The sequence below is a fragment of the Bos indicus genome, chromosome 23 (assembly GCF_029378745.1).
Source record: "Bos indicus isolate NIAB-ARS_2022 breed Sahiwal x Tharparkar chromosome 23, NIAB-ARS_B.indTharparkar_mat_pri_1.0, whole genome shotgun sequence".
Taxonomy (NCBI): domain Eukaryota; kingdom Metazoa; phylum Chordata; class Mammalia; order Artiodactyla; family Bovidae; genus Bos; species Bos indicus.
Window position 1 is genome coordinate 11,426,496 of NC_091782.1, and position 20,001 is coordinate 11,446,496.

Here is a 20,001-nt window from a genome sequence, read left to right on the forward strand (position 1 = left end):
ACTTTATATGCAGAGTACACCATGAGAAACACTGGGCTGGATGAAGCACAAGCTGGAATCAAAATTGCCGGGAGAAATATCAATAACCTCAGATATGCAGATGACACCACCTTTATGGCAGAAAGCGAAGAACTAAAGACCCTCTTGATGAAAGTGAAAGAGGAGAGTGAAAAAGTTGGCTTAAAATTCAACATTCAGAAAACTAAGATCAGGGCATCTGGTCCCATCATTTCATGGCAAATAGATGGAGAAACAATGGAAACAGTGACAGATTCTATTTTCTTGGGCTCCAAACTCACTGCAGATGGTGACTGCAGCCATGAAATTAAAAGACACTTACTCCTTGGAAGGAAAGCTATGACCAACCTAGAAAGCATATTGAAAAGCAGAGACATTATTTTGCCAACAAAGGTCAGTCTAGTCAAAGCTATGCGTTTTCCAGTAGTCATGTATGGATGTGAGAGTTGGACCATATAGAAGGCTGAGCACCAAGGAATTGATGCTTTTGAACTGTGGTGTTGGAGAAGACTCTTGAGAGTCCCTGGGACTGCAAGGAGATCTAACCAGTCAGTCCTAAAGGAAATCAATCGTGAATAGTCATTGGAAGGACTGATGCTGAAGCTGAAGTTCCAATACTTTGGCCACCTGATTCGAAGGAAGAGTTGAATCATTAGAAAAGACCTTGATGCTGGGAAAGATTGAAGGCAGGAGGAGAAGGGAATGGCAGAGGATGAGATGGTTGGATGGCATCACTGATTTAATGGACATGAGTTTGAGCAAGCTCTGGGAGATGGTGAAGGACAGGGAAGCCTGGTGTGCTGTAGTCCATGGGGGTCGCAAAGAGTTGGACACAACTGAGCGACTGAACCACAACAACAACAATCACTCATGAACACAGATGCAAAAATCCTCAACAAAATACTAGCAAACAGAATCCCACAAAATATTAAAATGACCATACACCATGATCAAGTGGGATTTATCCCAGGGATGCAAGGATTCTTCAATATATGCAAATCAATCAATGTGACACACCATATTAACAGATTGAAGAATAAAAACCATATGATCAACTCAATAGATGTAGAAAAAGCTTTTGACAAAATTCAACACCCATTTATGATAAAAAAAAACTGTCCAGAAAGTGGATATAGAGGGAACCTACTTCAATATAATAAAAACCATATATGACAACCCACAGGAAATATTGTTCTCTCTGGTGAAAAACTGAAAACATTTCCTCTATGATTAGGAACAAGAAAAGGATGTCCACTCTCATCACTATCACTAAGTAATAATAACTCAACATAGTTTTGGAAGTCCTAGTCATGGCAATCAGAGAAGAAAAAGAAATAAAAGGAATCCAGATTGGAAAAAAGGTAAACCTGTCATTGTTTTGCAGATGACATAATACTATACATATAAAATCCTAAAGAGGCCTCCAGAGAACTACCAGAGCTTATCAATGCATTTGTTAAAGTTGTAGGACACAAAATCAATACACAGAAATCTGCTATATTCTTATACACTAACAAAAAAAGATTGGAAAAAGAAATTAAGAAAACAATCCTACTTATCACTGCAACAAAAGAATAAAATACCTAGGAATAAATCTACCTAAGGAGACAAAAAGACTTGTATTCAGAAAACTATAGGGTACTGATGAAAGAAATCAAAGACAACACAAACAGATTGAGAGACATACCCTGTTCTTGGACTGGAAGAATCAATATTGTGAAAATGACTAGACAACTGAAGCAACCTACAGATTCAATGCAATCCCTATTAATTTGTGTGGAAACATAAAAGACTACAACCAGTCACAGCAATTTTGAGAAAGAAAAATGGAGGTGGAGGAATCAGACTCCCTGACTTCAGACTGTACTACAAAGCTACAGTAATCACGACAGTGTGGTACTGGCATAAAGACAGAAATACAGATACATGGAACAGGATAGAAAGCCCAGAGGTAAACCCAAGTACCTATGGTCACCTAATCTATGACAAAGGAAGCAAGAATATACAAACTTGTTATTTAATAGTTTCAGGTGAACAGTAACGGGATTCAGCCATACTTATACATGTATTCATTCTCCCCCAAGAGCCAGCCTCTTTAATAAGTGGTGCTGGGAAAACTGGACAGCACATGTAAAAGAATGAAATTAGAACACTCTATAATACCATACACAAAAATAAACTCAAAATGAATTAAAAAACTATAAGGCTGTACACTATAGCATAAGGCTGGACACTATAAAACTCTTAGAGAAAAAGCATAGGCAGAACACTTTTTGGCACAAATTGCAGCAAGATCTTTTTTGACTTACATCCTAGAGTAATGAAAATAAAAACAAAAATAAATGAGACTTAAACTGAAAAGCTTTTGCACAACAAAGGAAACCACAAACAAAACAAAAAGACAACCCTCAGCATGGGAGAAAATATTTGCAAAAGAAGTAACTGACAAGAGATTAATCTCCAAAATAAACTAACAACTAATGCAGCTCAGTATCGAAAAAACAAATAACCCAATGAAAAAATGGGAGGAAAACCTAAATGGACACTTCTCCAAAGACACACAGATGGTCAAAAGGCACATGAAAGGATGCTGAACACGACTGATTATTAGAGAAATGCAAGTCAATACTATAAAGAAGTATCACCTCATCTGGTCAGAATGGACATCATCAAAAAATCTACAAACAGTACATGCTGGAGAGAATGTGGAGAAAGGGAACCCTCCTACACTGCTGATGGGAATGTAATCTGGTACAACCACTATTGAAAACAGTACGGAGGTTCCTCAAAAAACTAGAACTACCATTCTACTGGGTAGCATATGACCCAGAAACCCCATTTCTGGGCAAATAGCCAGAGAAAACTATAATTCAAAAAGACACTTGCATTCCAATGTTCACTGCAGCACTATTTACAATAGCCAGGACACGGAAGTAACCTAAATGTCCATCAACAAAGGAACAGAGAAAGAAAATGTGATACATGTAAGGTATACTCATCTGAAAGCAAAGTTTCAAAGAATATTCTGCAAGGAGAGATAAGAAAGCCTCCCTCAGTGATCAATGCAAAGAAATAGTGGAAAACAATAGAATGGGAAAGATTAGAGATCTCTTCAAGAAAATGAGAGATACAAAGGGGGCATTTCACGCAAAGATGGGCACAAAAAAGGACAGAAACGGTATGGACCTAAAAGAAGCAGAAGATATGAAGAGGAGGCAAGAATACACAGAAGAACTATACAAAAGAGATCTTAATGAACCATATAACCACAATGGTGTGATCACTCACCCAGAGTCAGACATCCTGGAGTGCGAAGTCAAGTGGGCCTTAGGAAGCATCACTACAAACAAAGCTAGTGGAGGTGATGGAATTCCAGCTGAGCTATTTCAAATCCTAAACGACGAGGCTGTGACAGTGCTGCACTCAGTATGCCAGCAAATTTGGAAAACTCAGTCAGCAGTGGCCACAGGACTGGAAAAGGTCAGTTTTCATTCCAATCCCAAAGAAAGGCAATGCCAAAGAATGCTCAAACTACCCCACAATTGCGCTCATTTCACACGCTAGCAAAGTAATGCTCAAAATTCTCCAAGCCAGGCTTCAACAGTACATGAACCGAGAACTTCCAGATGTTCAAGCTCGATTTAGAAAAGGCAGAGGAACCAGAGATCAAATTGCCAACATCTGCTGGATCATAAAAAAAGCAAGAGGATTCTAGAAAAACATCTACTTCTGCTCATTGACTACACTAAAGCTTTGGACTATGTGGATCACAACAAACTGTGGAAAACTCTTTAAGAGATGGGAATACCAAACGACCCTACCTGCCTCCTGAGAAACCTGTATGCAGGTCAAGAAGCAGCAGTTAGAACCAGACGTGGAACAACAGACTGGTTCAAAATTGGGAAGGAGTACATCAAGGCTGTATACTGTCATCCTGCTTATTTAACTTTATATGCAGAGTACACCATGAGAAATGCTGGGCTGGATGAAGCACAACCTGGAATCAAGATTTCCAGGAGAAATATCAATAATCTCAGATATGCAGATGATACAACCCTTATGGCAGAAAGTGAAGAGGAGCTAAAGAGCCTCTTGATAAAGGTGGAAAAGGAGAGTGAAAAAGCTGGCTTACAACTCAACATTCAAAAACTAAGATCATGGCATCCAGTCCCATCACTTCATGGCAAATAGATGGGGAAACAATGGAAACAGTGACAGATTCTATTTTCTTGGGTTCCAAAATCACTGCAGATGGTGACTGCAGCCATGAAATTAAAAGACACTTGCTCCTTGGAAGAAAAGTTATGACCAACCTAGACAGCATATTAAAAATCAGAGACATCACTTTGCCAACAAAGGTCTGTATAGTCAAAGCTATGGCTTTTCCAGTAGGCATGTATGGATGTGAGAGTTGGACCGTATAGAAGGCTGAGCACCAAAGAACTGATGCTTTTGAACTGTGGTGTTGGAGAAGACTCTTGAGAGTCCCTTGGACTGCAAAGAGATCAAACCAGTCAATTCTAAAGGAAATCAATTCTGAAAATTCATTGGAAGTACCAATGCTGAAGCTGAAGTTCCAATGCTTTGCCTACCTGATTCGAAGAGTTGAGTCATTGGAAAAGACCCTCATGCTGGGAAAGATTGAAGGCAGGAGGAGAAGGGAATGACAGAGGACGAGATGGTTGGATGGCATCACTGATTTAATGGACATGAGTTTGAGCAAGCTTTGGGAGATGGTGAAGGACAGGGAAGCCTGGTGTGCTGCAGTCCATGGGGTCGCAAAGACTGGACATGACTGAGTGACTGAAGAACAATATATAGAATGGAATATTACCCAGCCATAAAAAGGAACAAAATAGTGCCATCTGCAAAGACATGGATGGATCTAGAGATTGTCACACAGAGTAAAGTAAATCAGAAAGAGAAAACCAAATATCATATAATATCGCTTATATTGGAATCTAGAAAAATGGTACAGATGAACTTATTTGCAAAGCAGAAATAGAGACACACGTGTAGAGAACAAACATAGGGATACCAAGAGGGGGAAAGGGTGGGATGAATTTGGGTATTGGGATTGACTTATATACACTACCATGGATACAACAGACCAGTAATAAGGACCTACTGTATTGCACAGGGAATTCTACTCAGTGCCCCGTGGTGACCTAAATGGGAAGGAAATCTTAAAAAGAGGGAATATATTAATATGCATATGTATAACTGATTCACTTTGCTGTACAGCAGAAACTAACAGAACACTGTAAAGCAACTATACTCCAATAGAAATTAACTTAACAAAACAAAAGCAAAAAGACACCTACCAGAAACACTTCCATGGGAAATTCAATGGGGTACTGATTGAAGGAAATTCTGATACATTTGTTGATTCTCAGAGCAACCATAGCGGTTAGAAATAGTAAGATGCTGGTGGAATTAGCTTTAGGGAGACCTAAACAGTAGTTAATTATGTTCTGAAAGAAAACAAAATTACAGAGGCTTAGGAAAGGATGTAATAATTGCCTTAATCTAGAAAATGACACTTTCTAAATCAGTTCAAACAGAAGTCCCTGGGCAAGGTTGCTGTGCATAGAGATCTTTATGAGCATGACTAGAACAGGGAGAGCAAGTAGGTGGATATATAATTTTTTAAGTTGGAAAAGATACATTAGAAGACAATAATGTCCAACAAGAAGAGAATACACTTTCGGTGTTTCAGTGTAATGGAAAGGACCCAGGAGTTCTGTTATTAGCCTACTCTTTATCAATTTGCCCAGACCATGTGTGTTTCACTTGACTTCTGGGCCATTGTTGCATTCAGGGACAACTTTGCATTTTATATTCTTAAGATGTTTTAGGATACATGTCTGTTATGAGTTACATGATGGGAAGAATTATGATAGATACAGTTATCTAAAAGACCAAATTTTAACATAAATTGTGTTAGTTTAAAAGGCTGGGGGTGAAATGATTAATGGAACTGAGAACATGGTACAACTGGCACCTGCAATTAATCAAGACTGTAAATCTAGAAGAGGTGAAATTACTTCTAGGACTCTCTTGACCCAGCCGCCTATGCAAGAGTCTCTCCACTTGGGCCTACTTCTTTTTGGAGGCAAGGGGAGGAGCATCTGTTACTCTGGGTGAGGGTAGAAATTACTCACGTAGAAGAAGGCGATGGGACCAGAATTGTAACTGATCATAATTCCGAAGATGCAGGTCAACTGGGATAGCATAACGTGCAGGGCTGTGGCAGCCAGGTAAGCACTAATTGCAGCCTCCGGAATGTAAGCGACAATGAAGCCAAAACCTAACATGCCCATAGACAGCTGTGGGGGGGTTCAGATGGAAAAGAAAACCAGAGTGAGGAGGAATGTCATCAAACCAGCAATGGCAACCCATTAGGCCATCTCCAAAGGTTCCAACAAAAAAAAGTTAGCTTAGGCCCCTTTAATAATTTTCTTTTAACTTAAAAAACTGGGGGTGGGGAGAGCTGTGCTGGGTCTTTGCTGCTGTGCACAGGCTTTCTCTAGGTGTGGCGAGTGGAGGTTACTCTAGTTGCAGTGCGTGGGCTTCTCACTGCAGTGGCTTCTCTCGGTGTGGAGCACGGGCTCTGTGTGTACAGGCTTCGGCAGCTGTGGCACACAGGCCCACAGTAGTCAGGCTCAGTTGTTGTTGGTGCCCAGGTTTAGCTGCCCCATGGCATGTGGAATCTTCTTGGATCGGGGATCAAATTTGTGTCCCTTGCATCGGCAGGCGGATTATTTACCAGAGGGCCATCAGGGAAATCCCCTTTGATAACTCATTTCTCTTTCCCTAATCAACTGAAATTGATGAGCTAAAAGCAGATCCTTGGTATTGATTCAGAGGCTCCCTTACAAATGTAAGACCACACTCCTTTCTTTCTTCATGAGGATGTAAGCCAATGTTCTTACCCTAGAATCTACTGATCTTGTGGATGTGCGGTAATCAGTGACAAAGTGATCAGAAGAAGACTTGGCTTTTTTAAAGTCCTTTTCACTAAAATCTTCTTTAAAAATACTTTTTGTTTGTTTATTTATTTTTGTGTGTGCTGGGTCTTAGCTGCTGCGTGGGCTTTTCTCTAGCTGCAGTGCGAGGGCTTCTCACTGAGACGGCTTCTCTTGCTGCCAATTACAGGCTCTAGAGTGCCTGGGCCTCAGCAGTTGCAGCTCCCAGGCTCTAGAGCACAGACCCAACAGTTGTGGTGCACGGGCTCAGCTGCTCTGCAGCATGTGGGATCTTCCTGGGTCAGGGATTGAACCTATGTCTCCTGCAATGGCAGGCAGATTCTTCATCACTGAGCCACCAGGGAAGCCCCAGTGGAACCTTTGATAGCCCTCCCCATGACATGTTAACATCCCTATGAGGAATGCAGCTTTTCGCAAAGGAAAATATTAAAACAACCTGGGCTCCAGCTTAAACATTTGGGCCTTTGATGTTTATGAAGAACAATTAAACTGAATTTATGTCTTTAGGATTAAATATAAATACACGTAAAATACAGCATATGTATGTAAATGTATTTTTTAAATGGTATGTAATATACAAGCAAAGGATTTAAAAGGATAGATGCCAAGTTATTAACAGAAGTTGCCTTTGGGGAATGGTTGATTAAAGGTTACGGGCAATATTTTGTAATTTATATACTCTTTTATTATTAGAGATTTTTGCAATATACTTGTTCATCTTTTATAATTAAAAAAAAGTGGGAAATTATGGCTAGAGGGCGAGCTCCAATCCTCTTCAGAGGGGAGGTTAAGAAAAATGACAGACCAGTGAAGAAGATGGGGAAAGAAAAGCCAAGTCTTGAAACCCTCTCTTGTCACTGCTTCATATTCCGCTGCACTAGGAACTCTCAGAAGACAAACTTGGAGGAACAAATCTATTAGCTTTAGGAGCGTTTTGTTTCAAAGCTTTCAGTTAGTTGAGCACTTTGTCTCCCTTGATCTCCAGTCATTACTGCCCAGAGTGCTCCTTGACTCTAGTCAGGCCAATCTGTTTCCTGTCTTTTGTGTGACTGACTAATTTCTTCTGTGCTTATGCCCAAACCCCTCTTCCCTCTCTGCCAGCCCAGGTTTATCATCTCTTTCGAGAGCTCAATAGGACTTCCCTGGTGGTCCAGTGCTGAGAATCTGCCTGCCAATGCAGGGGACACAGGTTTGATCCCTGCTCCAGGAGAACTCCACAGCTGGACCTGTGTGCCTCAACCACTGAGCTGGCGGTCCCTGGAGCCTCTGCTCTGCAACAAGAGTAGCCACCATAATGAGAAGCCCACGCACTGCAACTAGAGTAGCCCCCCCTGCTTTGCACAATTAGAGAAAGCCCGCGGGCTGCAACAAAGACCCAGTGCAGTCAATAAATAAATACAAATTGTAAAAAGAGCTCAATAACACTTCTCTCCTTCAGAAAGTGTGGTACTGAGTGCGTTTGGACAAGTTTCTTAAACTCTCCGAACCTCAGTTCCCTTGTCTATGAAATGAACAATACCCAACGTGAGTGTTTTGTATGGATTACATGACAGAATACATGTAAAACTCTTAGCTCAAATCTGAAAACAGTGGCAGACGCAAACATATGTATCACTCATTCTCTTTTTTGGAGGGGCTGCCTTGGGTCTTCCTTGCGGCGCTCAGGACCTTCCTTGTGTCATGGAGGATCTTTTGTTGAGGCGCAAGGACTCTATTTGTGGCGTGCAGGCTCAGTTGTGGCTGAGGGCTTAGTTGCTCCATGGCATGTGGGAATCTTAGTTCCTCGACCAGAGGTCCAAACCTGTGTCCCCTGCATTGCAAGATGGATTCTTAACCACTGCGCTACCAGGGAAGTCCCTATATCACTCATTCTTCATGCTATCCCTTCCTTCAACCTTGTAAATGGCAAATATCTATAATGAACCATAGAACTCTTCCTTGCCCAGCTGTGATGTGGCCTCAGAATCTGGTGTTAACATAATTTTCTAGACATCACTGTCAATCAGTCAGAACTGGTCTGTGACATGAAACCTATCTCTGTCATCCTTATTGAAAACAGGTAGAGACATTTCCCAAATTACAATGGTTCGAATAGTTTTAATTTTGATTTTACAATGGTGTAAAATCACTACACAATTGGTAAAAATGGTATTTTGAATTTTGATTTTTTTTTTCTGGGCTAGGGTGCAGCATGATGCTCTTTTGTGATGCTGGGCAGGGGCAGTGAGCCAGAGCTTCTACTGGCCACACAGACATGAGGGGAAACAACAGATACACTAAGAACTATCCTGTACTCAGACAGCCACTCTGTTTATTGCTTTCAGTACTATATTCAACAAACTACACGAGATATCCAATACTTTATTATAAAATAGGCTTTGTGTTACATGATTTTGCCCAATACAGTCTAATGTAAGTGTTCTGAGCACGTTTAAGATAAGCCAGGCTAGGCTATGATATTTGGTAAGCTAGGTTTACTAAATGTATTTTCAACTTACAGTATTCTCAAATTACAATGGGTTTATCAGTATGTAACCTCATCATAGGTCGAGGAAGTTCTGTACTAAACGTTTGGCGAATGAAGGAAAGGTTTAATAAATGGTTGTTTCCTTCCCAGACAACTCCATCCCAGCTAAAAACTATTCCTTTACTTCATATTTTTAAAATTATTTTTGGACACGCCACATGGCATGCAGGATCTTAGTTTCCTGACCAGGGATCGAACCCATGCCCTCTGAGGTGGAAGCATGGATTCTTAACCACTGGACTGCCAGGAAAGTCCCCACTTCATATTCTTTTGACCATGAACTCTTCATTTTTGTTAATACTAGTGTGCACTTTAAGATTATCTAGCTAAGAGTTGGACAAGACTGAGTGACTTCACTTTCACTTTTCACTTTCATGCATTGGAGAAGGAAATGGCAACCCACTCCAGTGTTCTTGCCCAGAGAATCCCAGGGATGGGGGAGCCTGGTGGGCTGCCGTCTATGGGGTCGCAGAGACTTGGACACGACTGAAGCAACTTAGCAGCAGCAGCAGCAGTGCACAGGTTCTAGAGGCAGACAAACAGCCTGAATCCCAGTTTGGGGTCTTACTGGTTACATTATCGTCAGCAATTCACTTAACCTCTCTATACCTTTGTTTCCTTAAAATAAGTACAGAGTAATACCTACCCTCATACAGGGGGGTGTTGTGAGGACCAAATGAGGATAAGACATGCAAAGTGCTTTGAACATTGACAGCACACAGCAATAATCGTTAGATGTTATTATTTAGTTCAGACTTTTCTAAAACTTTTTATTGTAAATAATTGCAGGTTGACATGCAGTTGTAAAAAAGCAAGCAGAGATCCTGTTTTCCCCATCTTGCACAACTATACTACATGCCACAACTAGGACAGTGACATCAAATACAGACAAAATAAGAAATAATTCCGTCAGCACAAGGATCTCTCCTGTTGTCCTGTTACAGCCTCTCACCTCCCATCTCTGCCTCCAACCATCCTCTGAGCTCTACTCATCTTTAGTCCCTGGCAACAACTAATCTGTTCTCCATTTCTATAATTTTGCCACTTCAAGAATTTTACATAAATGGAATCATCAGTATGTGAACTTTCCAGTTTTTAGTTTCATTCACTTTTCCTCTTTATTATTTCCTTCCTTCTGCTTATTTTGGGTATAATTTGCTCTTATGTTTCTAGATTCTTGTGGAGGGAGCTTATATTATTAATCTGAGACTTTTTCCTCATTCTACTATATACGTTTTAGTGCTATAAATTTCCTTTTCAGCACCACTTTAGCTGTGTGCCAGAAATTTTGGTACATTTTATTTTCATTTACTTCAGTGTATTTGTTTCCCTTGAAACTTCCTCTCTGACTTATGGATTGTTTAGAAGTGTGTTGTTCAGTGTCCAGGAATTTGGAGACCTTCCTGTTAACTTTTTGTTATCGAGTTCTAGTTTGATTCCACTGTGGTCAGAGAACACACTGTTTGACTTCAATTCTTTTAAACTTATTGATGTTTGTTTTATAGCCCAGGATGTGGTCTATCTTGCTGTATGTTCCATGGGTTGTTGAAAAGAATGTGTGTTCTGCTGTTACTAGTTGGAGTGTTCTATAAACGTCTCGAATCCTATCGGTGTTGTTGATGTTTTGAATGTTACTATATCCTTGTTGATTTTCTGTCCAGTTGTTCTATCAATTGTTGGGAGAGGAGCTGTGGAATCAAGATTGCCAGGAGAAATATCAATAACCTCAGATATGCAGATGACACCACCCTTATGGCAGAAAGTGAAGAGGAACTCAAAAGCCTCTTGATGAAAGTGAAAGTGGAGAGTGAAAAAGTTGGCTTAAAGCTCAACATTCAGAAAACAAAGATCATGGCATCCAGTCCCATCACTTCATGGGAAATAGATGGGGAAACAGTGTCAGACTTTATTTTTTTGGGCTCCAAAATCACTGCAGATGGTGATTACAGCCATGAAATTAAAAGACCCTTACTCCTTGGAAGAAAAGTTATGACCAACCTAGATAGCATATTCAAAAGCAGAGACATTACTTTGCCAACAAAGGTTCATATAGTCAAGGCTATGGTTTTTCCAGTGGTCATGTATGGACGTGAGAGTTGGACTGTGAAGAAGGCTGAGCGCCAAAGAATTGATGCTTTTGAACTGTGGTGTTGGAGAAGACTCTTGAGAGTCCCTTGGACTGCAAGGAGATCCAACCAGTCCATTCTGAAGGAGATCAGCAGTGGGATTTCTTTGGAAGGAATAATGCTAAAGCTGAAACTCCAGTACTTTGGCCACCTCATGCAAAGAGTTGACTCATTGCAAAAGACTCTGATGCTGGGAGGGATTGGGGGCAGGAGGAGAAGGGGACGACAGAGGATGAGATGGCTGGATGGCATCACTGACTCAATGGATGTGAGTCTGAGTGAACTCCGGGAGCTGGTGATGGACAGGGAGGCCTGGTGTGCTGCGATTCATGGGGTGGCAAAGAGTCGGACACGACTGAGCAACTGAACTGAACTGATCTGTCTGTTTCTCCATTCCAGTTATATCCATTTTTGCTGCACATATTTTGGGGCTCTGTTGTTTGTTGCATACATATGTAGGTCTGCTACATCCTCTTGGAAGAGCAAGCCTTTTATTATTATGTGCTGTCCTTCTCCACCTCTGGTAATTTTCTTGGCTCTGAAGTATACTTTATCTGTTATTAATACAGTCAATCCTGCTTTCCTTTAATATTTGCATGATATATCTTTCCCTTTTTTTAATTGTCAACCTAATTATTATTTTTGTTGTTTCTTGCAGACAGCATATTTCTAAATATTTAGTTAATTTCTTTAATGTAAATGTTGATATGTTAAGGGTTAAGTCTGCCATTTTTCTGTTTGCTCTATTTTTCATCTTTTATTTTTTCTGATTTCACACATTACTTGAACTTTTTTAGAATTTCATTTTGATTTATCTGTAGCATTTTTGAGTGTATAGGTTTTGAAGTGGTTGTCCTAGGTATTACATTATATATACATAACTTATCACAGTCTACTGGTATAAACATTTTACCAGTTTGAACAAATTATAGAAAATTTACTTCCCAATATGTTTGTTTATAAAAGAATTGTTTTAAATATTTCTTCCATATGCATTTTGAACCACATCAGTGGTGTAATTTTTACTTCAACCATTGAGCATAATTTAGAAAACTTAAGAAGACAAAGAAAACTACCATATCTATCCATGTTTTCCCTTTTCCATTGTTCTTTCTTCCTAGTCAATGTTCCAAGATGCCTTCTTTTATCATTTCCCTTCTGTTTAGAGAACTTCTTTTAGCCATTCTTTTAGGGTAGGTCTTGCTGGTGATAAATTCTCTTAGTTTTCTTCATATATCTCGATTTCTCCTTCATTCTTGAAGGCTATTTACAGAAATGCTGGGCTGGATGAAGCACAAGCTGGAATCAAGATTGCCAGGAAAAAATATCAATAACCTCAGATAGCAGATGACACCACTCTTATGGCAGAAAGCGAAGAGGAACTAAAGAACCTCTTGATGAAGGTGAAAGACAAGAGTGAAAAGCTGGCTTAAAACTCAAAATTCAAATAAAATAAGATCATGGCATCCAGTCCCATCACTTCATGGTAAATAGATGGGCAAACAATGGAAACAGTGACAGACTTTACTTTCTTGGGCTCTAAAATCACTGCAGATGGTGACTGCAGCCATGACACTTGCTCCTTGGAAGAAAAGCTATGACAAACCTAGATAACAATTAAAAAGCAGAGACATTACTTTGCCAACAAAGGTCCATCTAGTCAAAGCTATGGTTTTTCCAGTAGGCATGTATGGATGTGAGAGTTGGACCATATAGAAGACTTCAGTGTCGAAGAATTGATGCTTTTGAACTTTGGTGTTGGAGAAGACTCTTGAGAGTGCCTAGGACTGCAAGGAAATCAAACCAGTCCATCCTAAAGGAAATCAATCCTGAATATTCATTGGAAGGACTGATGCTGAAGCTGAAGCTCCAATACCTTGGCCACCTGATGCAAAGGGCCAACTCGTTAGAAAAGACCCTGATGCTGGGAAAGATTGAAGGCAGGAGAAGGGGATGACAGACGACAAGATGGTTGGATGGCATCACTGACTCAATGGATATGAGTTTGAGCAGCTCTGGGAGGTGGTGAAGGACAGGGAAGTCTGGTGTGCTGCAGTCAGACACAACTGAACAACAACAATGATTTTTGGATTAATAGTTCTTTCAGCAAATGAAAGAATATTGTGCAATTTCCTTCTGCTCTCCATGGTTTTGGATAAGAAATCTGCTGTCATTTAAATTATTTTCTCCCTGAAGGTAAAGTGTTTCTCTCACTGCTTTCAGGATTTTTTTTCATTGTTTTTAGTTTTCAAACATAGACTATGATTTGTCTTGGTGTAGATTCCTATGGATTTATCTTGTTTTGGATTTTCCAAGGTTCTTAAAACTGTAGAAGTATATCTTTTGTCAAATTTGGGGCATTTTCAGCTTTTAGTTCTTCAAGTAATTCAGTCCCATCTTTTTTCCCCTCCCTTTCTGGGATGCTTATAAGACACAAATGTTAGAGCTTCTGTTATAGTCCCACTTGTCCCTGAGATTCCGTTAAACTTTTTTCAGTCTATTTTCTGTTGTTCAGACTGAGTAATTCCTGTTGTTCTTTCTACAAGTTCATTGATTCTTTACTCTGTCTCCTCCATTTTGCTATCGAGTTGACTCTTTGAATTTTTAATTTTGGTTAGTGTATTTTTCAGCTCTAAAATTTCTATTTGGTTCTTCTTTACATCTTCTATTTATTTTTTGAGACTTTATATTTTTTTTACTTTGTTTCAAGCATATTCATAATTGGTTGCTGAAGCATTTTTAGGATGGCTGCTTTATAATTTATACCAGATAATTCTAACGCCTCTCATCTCAATGCTGGCATCTTTTTATTGCCTTTTTTCATTAAAGTTGAAATGTTCTTGGTTCTTGATATGACAAGTTATTTTCAGTTCAGCTATTGACATTGCATGTACTATGCTATAAGATTCTGGATCTTACTGAAATGTTCTGTTTTAGCCACCTTATTTTGATAAAGTGCTGAGAGGGGAAGGTGTTACCTTGTTACTGCCTGGTCAGGTAGAAGTCCAGGTTCTCCTTTTAAAATCCACCAACACCTGAGGCAGTAGGGACTCTTCATTTTTACTGGGAGGAGATGGAAGTTCTGGCTCCCCACTAGGCCTCCACTGATACCATCCTGACTGGGAGAGACAGAAATGCCTTTATTTCTCCCTGCATGGCCTCTGCTGACACTGCTACAGAGGGGCTTGTCGTCATTAATGCTGTGTTGTGGTGAAAGAACTGACTCTTCACTATGCTTTCTCTGATACACCCCAGCAAGGAGCAGGAAGAAAGGCTCATTACTACTCAGTGGAGATGAAAGTCTCGACTCCCTATTTGGCTTTCTCTGACAACACCCTGGGTAGCTACCTCATTACAGCTGGGTGAGGGTGGAAGTCTGGCTCCCCACTTGGCCACCACTCGCATGAGTAGGGATAACACCACAGAGTTGTTGTTCTTTTTTTTACCCTTGGTGTTTGTCTGGAGTAGAGCAGTTATTGGGTAAATGTTTTCACAATTGCTAGTCTTTCCTAGTCCTGTGGCTATATAGAACAGACTTTTGTTGGGAATTTTTCTTTTGGTCTGCTGCATTGGCATTTTGGCTTTCTGGCTTCTTTAGCACCAAGTTTAAGATGTATGGGGCAAAAAGAAAACCCAAGGATCTCTCCACTGTGTTGTTTCTTGGGTCTGAACCAGTTTGTTGTCTTCTCTCCACCTTTCAGAGCCTTTTTATATTTGGTTTGTATATAACTTGCCAAAATTTTCAGTTGTTCTTAAGAAGAGGAATAGGGAAAAGTACATATATTCATTCTTCCTGTAAATGGAATATCTTCTTTGTTATATGAAAAAAGTGATGCTTAAACAAGGAAAAAGAACATGCCAAGGCTACTTATAATTAATAGATTGCTGACTTGCTGCCTGTTATTTTGTCTTCTGCTGCAAGACTGACTTTTTAAGACATGGGTATTATATCTTAAAAAAATCTTTTTGGTCTCTATTTAAGTACCAACTTCATTTCTCTGTACTCTGTAATTATAACTTATTAATGCTTACTATGTGACAGGCTCTAGGCTGAATGCTTTACATGCATTTTCTCACTTAATCCTTACAAGAACTCTGCAATACAAATATTATTATTCCCATTTTAAACATGAAGAAACTGAGGCCTGCAAATAAGTCATACAATTGGTTAAGAGTCAGGGCTGGGGTCAGCCCACCAGGGCAGCCTGCCTTTGTAGGCTTCCAATAAGTCTTTACCTAATAAAGGATGGCTTCAGAGAAATCAGAGAAAGTTAGCTAGAGTTTGGGTTAGCTGAGAAGACAGAGAAATAAAGCTGAAATATGTGACTTTAGTTCAGTCGGTGATGCTTTAGATGGTAGACTCTCAGAAGCAATCAAAGACACTGCCCAAAATAAGGTTGGATATTTTAATAAATCATTGATATCATCATCCATTAGCTGTGTCCTGTCATTGTAGAGAAAGGATTTTACATCTGACTCTAATGCCCACTAACCAAAAATACAGTGTGTGAGCCCACGAGTGCTATTCTTGTTGAAAGAATATAAAGGAATTTTTTTTTTAAAGGAATTTTTAAAAATATGAAATCATGAGTAGACCTCTAGGCCACATTCCCTTCTCTTAGATTTTTTGTATATAGACCATTTTCAAAGTCCTTATTGAATTTGTTACAATATTTCTTCTGTTTCAGGTTTTGGTTTTTTGACCACGAGGCATGCAGGATCCTAGCTCCCTCACCAGGGATTGAACTCGCCACCTCCCACATTGGAAGGTGAAGTCCTAACTGTTGGACTACCAGGGAAGTCCTATTTGGACCCTCCTTTAGTCTTATAGTATTAGAGATTGAGGAGAATGTTGAGTATCTCATCCTAAACCAGGGGTGGTAGATTTCTGGGGAGGGAGAAGTTTTGTCACTGAGGAGTCGGTCTATCCATACGTCCCATAAGTTTTGGAAAAAAATGAAAACCACTTAAATTCCAGATATATCACAATGGGTAACAGAAGCAATTCAAGGAAAGGGTTCATGTGCAGCCCCTTTATTTATTTCTTTTTCCTTCAGGGATTCAGAGACTCAGGACCTACCTGAATAATCCCAGTCAGCAAAGTTACAGATGCCACAGAACTCAAGGATCTGTTATAGTTCTCATAGAAGGACGTGTTAGAAAAGTCAGCCTGGATGAAAGTTCCCAGTAATAAGTGGCCCCTGTTGAATGGCTGTGTCCTCAGGACATTGATTGCCAGAGCACTCACAAGGAAGAATGTACCTATGAAAGAAAACAGTTAGGCAGAGGGTGAGGTTTTAAGTCCAGGTGAACTGACAGATGTTGACAAAAGCAAAGCACTTTTCTTATCTGAAAGTGGCCACTGAGAAGTAAGAAAGAGCAGGAAAAAGCTCTCTGGTTTCACATACTGTAACCAACTCCGAAATTTTAGATCTTTTTGGCCTAGGTAACAACCTCTTTATATCAATGGGCATATGGAGTAGGAAGAAAGAAAAACTGACTGGAAATGTGTATCTGGCTCAGCTACTGTACCTGTTCTTAGAAATGGTGAAAAATGTGATGGTGGAAAAAGGATCAGAAAACAAAGCTAATCAATAATAATAAGAAGAAAAACAATACCTAAACACTTAAGAAGGATGTAATAGGTGCAAAATGACATGGAGCTAAACCTGTTTCAAACAAAATTTTATTTACTTCTCATATCAACATGAATGCAAGAGGCAAAGGCAAATTTTACCTTTGAATTACCTAACAGAAGCAAAACTCTAGTAGCCCTTGTTATCAGTATTTGGAAGTGACTGTAATGCGCTCTGAGAACTTGGAGTAATTGGAATAAAATAGCTGTTTTAGTGTTTAAAATCAACAGATACTAAATTTTAGTAAAGATGTGGAATAGTGTCCTTAAAAAGGCACAGGTGCACACCACAGAATGGGATGGCAACTGGACTGAATATACAAACACATCTGGAGAAAAAAGTGTGCCAGTCAGAATGGTCAGTGTTGGTTGCCTGGTCAGTTGTTCAGTGTGGAAGCTCAGAAAAAGGTACTTGACTCGTGGACATTGGTGATGCCCTTCTGAGACCGTCAGGGCATTGTGTGGTTTGATTTCTATACAGGTTCACCTAGGGGAAGTAATTGTGCTGATCATAGGACCTTCAGTTGGGTCTGATCTCTGAAACAGTCATTTCGAATTATAAATTAGTAGATGGACATTTGACTCAGGGAAGAAAAGTGCTTACCCTGCGGGTTTCAGTGTTTTGATTATTATGACAATATTTTCTCAATGTAAATTAATAATTTGATATGATTATTATAAATCAGGTTCATGGAGGATGGTTATTATGGGTTCAGCTGAAAAGTGGATCCATTCTAGGAGTTTTGGCAAAATCATTTCTAGATCTTTTCAGTCGAGGATAATCAGATCACAAAGTGTGGAAATTTCAGTAAGGAAGACGCCTCTTGTCCTTTCATTCCTTTAATAACTTATGGGCCTGTTTGTCTGGTGGGGACATTAATAATAGCATGAAAGTGTTCAGTTTCTAAAATCTGAACACTAACTCTGTGAATAGAATATCCCTGTGACTGATTCATGTCGATGTATGGCAAAAACCACCACAATATTGTAAAGTAATTAGTCTCCAATTAAAATAAATAAATTATAAAAGAAGAATATCCATCTTCTGCCTCTTTTCTTTATATGTTAAACATAGATTTAACTTCAGTTCCTTAGCAATAAGTAAATAACCAAGATGGAGACTTCATATACCTCCTGTGATTCTAGCACTGAACTCACCAATGGACATTTGATGACATGATCCAAAAATTCCATAAATTACTGAAGCACAGAAAGCTGCATAAGAGACATTGAGAGGAGGAATCAGATGCCTTGCCAGCAAACCAAGCATCAGGACTGAAAAGCAAGATAATTTAAGTAAGCAAAGGTAGCCTGGCTTTTTAAAGTCACCTGAAATAAAAACTGTAAAGAATACTTAAAATAAAAGTGACCCATGTACACAGCTGAATATGGTAACAGTAAACTTTGGCATACAGTCCTTAATTAGTACTTTTTATGATCGGCTTTGATTTCTAGCTTCTCTTCCTATTTTATCACGTTTTTACACTTCAATTCTAAATCATAGGCTTAAACACCTTTCATGTGAATCATGGAAAGCAAACATCAAAGCAGTAGGACCTTTAATCTCAACAGCTCAGAAGCAGACCATTCTCATCCTCAGTCTAGTATAAGAAGGCCCTAGGAATCCTCCAGGGCTGGAGATAAAGCTAGACGGCAAAGCAAGAATTGTCACACTTAACTGACTTGACTCCAAGTTGGTATGTGTTGTCTTTCTTTCATATGCCAATCACTCCAGCATCTTCCTTCAGCTCCTTCTTCAGTATTTAATTTCTTTTCTAAGAAGCACCATGAGATTTTGGAAATTTTGAGGCAAGTGGACTGACCTACATGGTGTCATCCTTTGATGTCTCAAGTCCACAACTCCTGCCCTGAGCAACTCACTTCAATTTACATCATACCAGTGTGCTCATCAGAAATCAATTATGAGTCTAGTGAGCCAAATTTATTGTCTTAAACAAGCAAGGCTTTGTTGACCCACTTCAACGATGGTCAACTCATGGCCAATCTTGTTTCATCAATGTCTTCATTCCTCTCCCATCCCATAATTATTTTGAGGCAAATCCAAAACATTAAGTCATTTCATCTGTAGATATTTTCAGTATATGTGTTTTAGAAAAAGGGCCTCTTTTAAGTACAATATCATCATCACACCTAAGAAACTAATAATGGTTCTTTACCATTATCAAACATCCAATATTCAAATTTCCCTGATTTCTCAAATATAGTTGTACTTGTAGACCACCTGTAAGATGATCTACAATGACTAATTGGTACTCATGTCCTTGAGTGAGTTTCACCCCTTAAGTGTGAAATAACTTACTTCTTTTTTTAAAATTTATTTATTTTAATGGAGGTTAATATACTTTACAATGTTGTAGTGGTTTTTGCCGTACATTGACATGAATCAGCCATGGGTATACATGTGTTCCCCATCCTGAACCCTCCTCCCACCTCCCTCCCCATCCCATCCCTCAGGGTTATCCCAGTGCACCAGCCCTGAGCACCCTGTCTCATGCATCGAACCTGGACTGACGAACTATTTCACATATGATAATATACATGATTCAATGCTATTCTCTCAAATCATCCCACCCTCGCCCTCTCCCACAGTGTCCAAAAGTCTGTTCTTTATATCTGTGTCTCTTTTGCTGTCTCGCATATAGGGTCATCATTATCATCTTTCTAAATTCCATATATATGTGTTAA

General features: G+C 39.5%; 1 protein-coding gene across 9 annotated transcripts in view; it reads right to left on the bottom strand.

Moving 5' to 3' along the window:
* Nucleotides 1-20,001, bottom strand: part of SLC26A8 (solute carrier family 26 member 8) — an 88,938-nt gene that overhangs the window by 44,980 nt on the left and 23,957 nt on the right. For 5 of the 9 annotated variants that reach the window (XM_019985715.2, XM_070777418.1, XM_019985714.2 and 2 more), the window contains 4 exons: nt 18,454-18,570; nt 16,741-16,922; nt 6,183-6,347; nt 5,343-5,492 (listed from right to left, as the gene is read on the bottom strand). In XM_019985715.2, coding sequence (XP_019841274.2) covers nt 5,343-5,492; nt 6,183-6,347; nt 16,741-16,922; nt 18,454-18,570 — 614 coding nt within the window. The remainder of the gene's footprint in view (nt 1-5,342; nt 5,493-6,182; nt 6,348-16,740; nt 16,923-18,453; nt 18,571-20,001) is intronic. The other 4 variants (XM_070777416.1, XM_019985716.2, XM_019985717.2 and 1 more) reach the window with 4 other exon arrangements.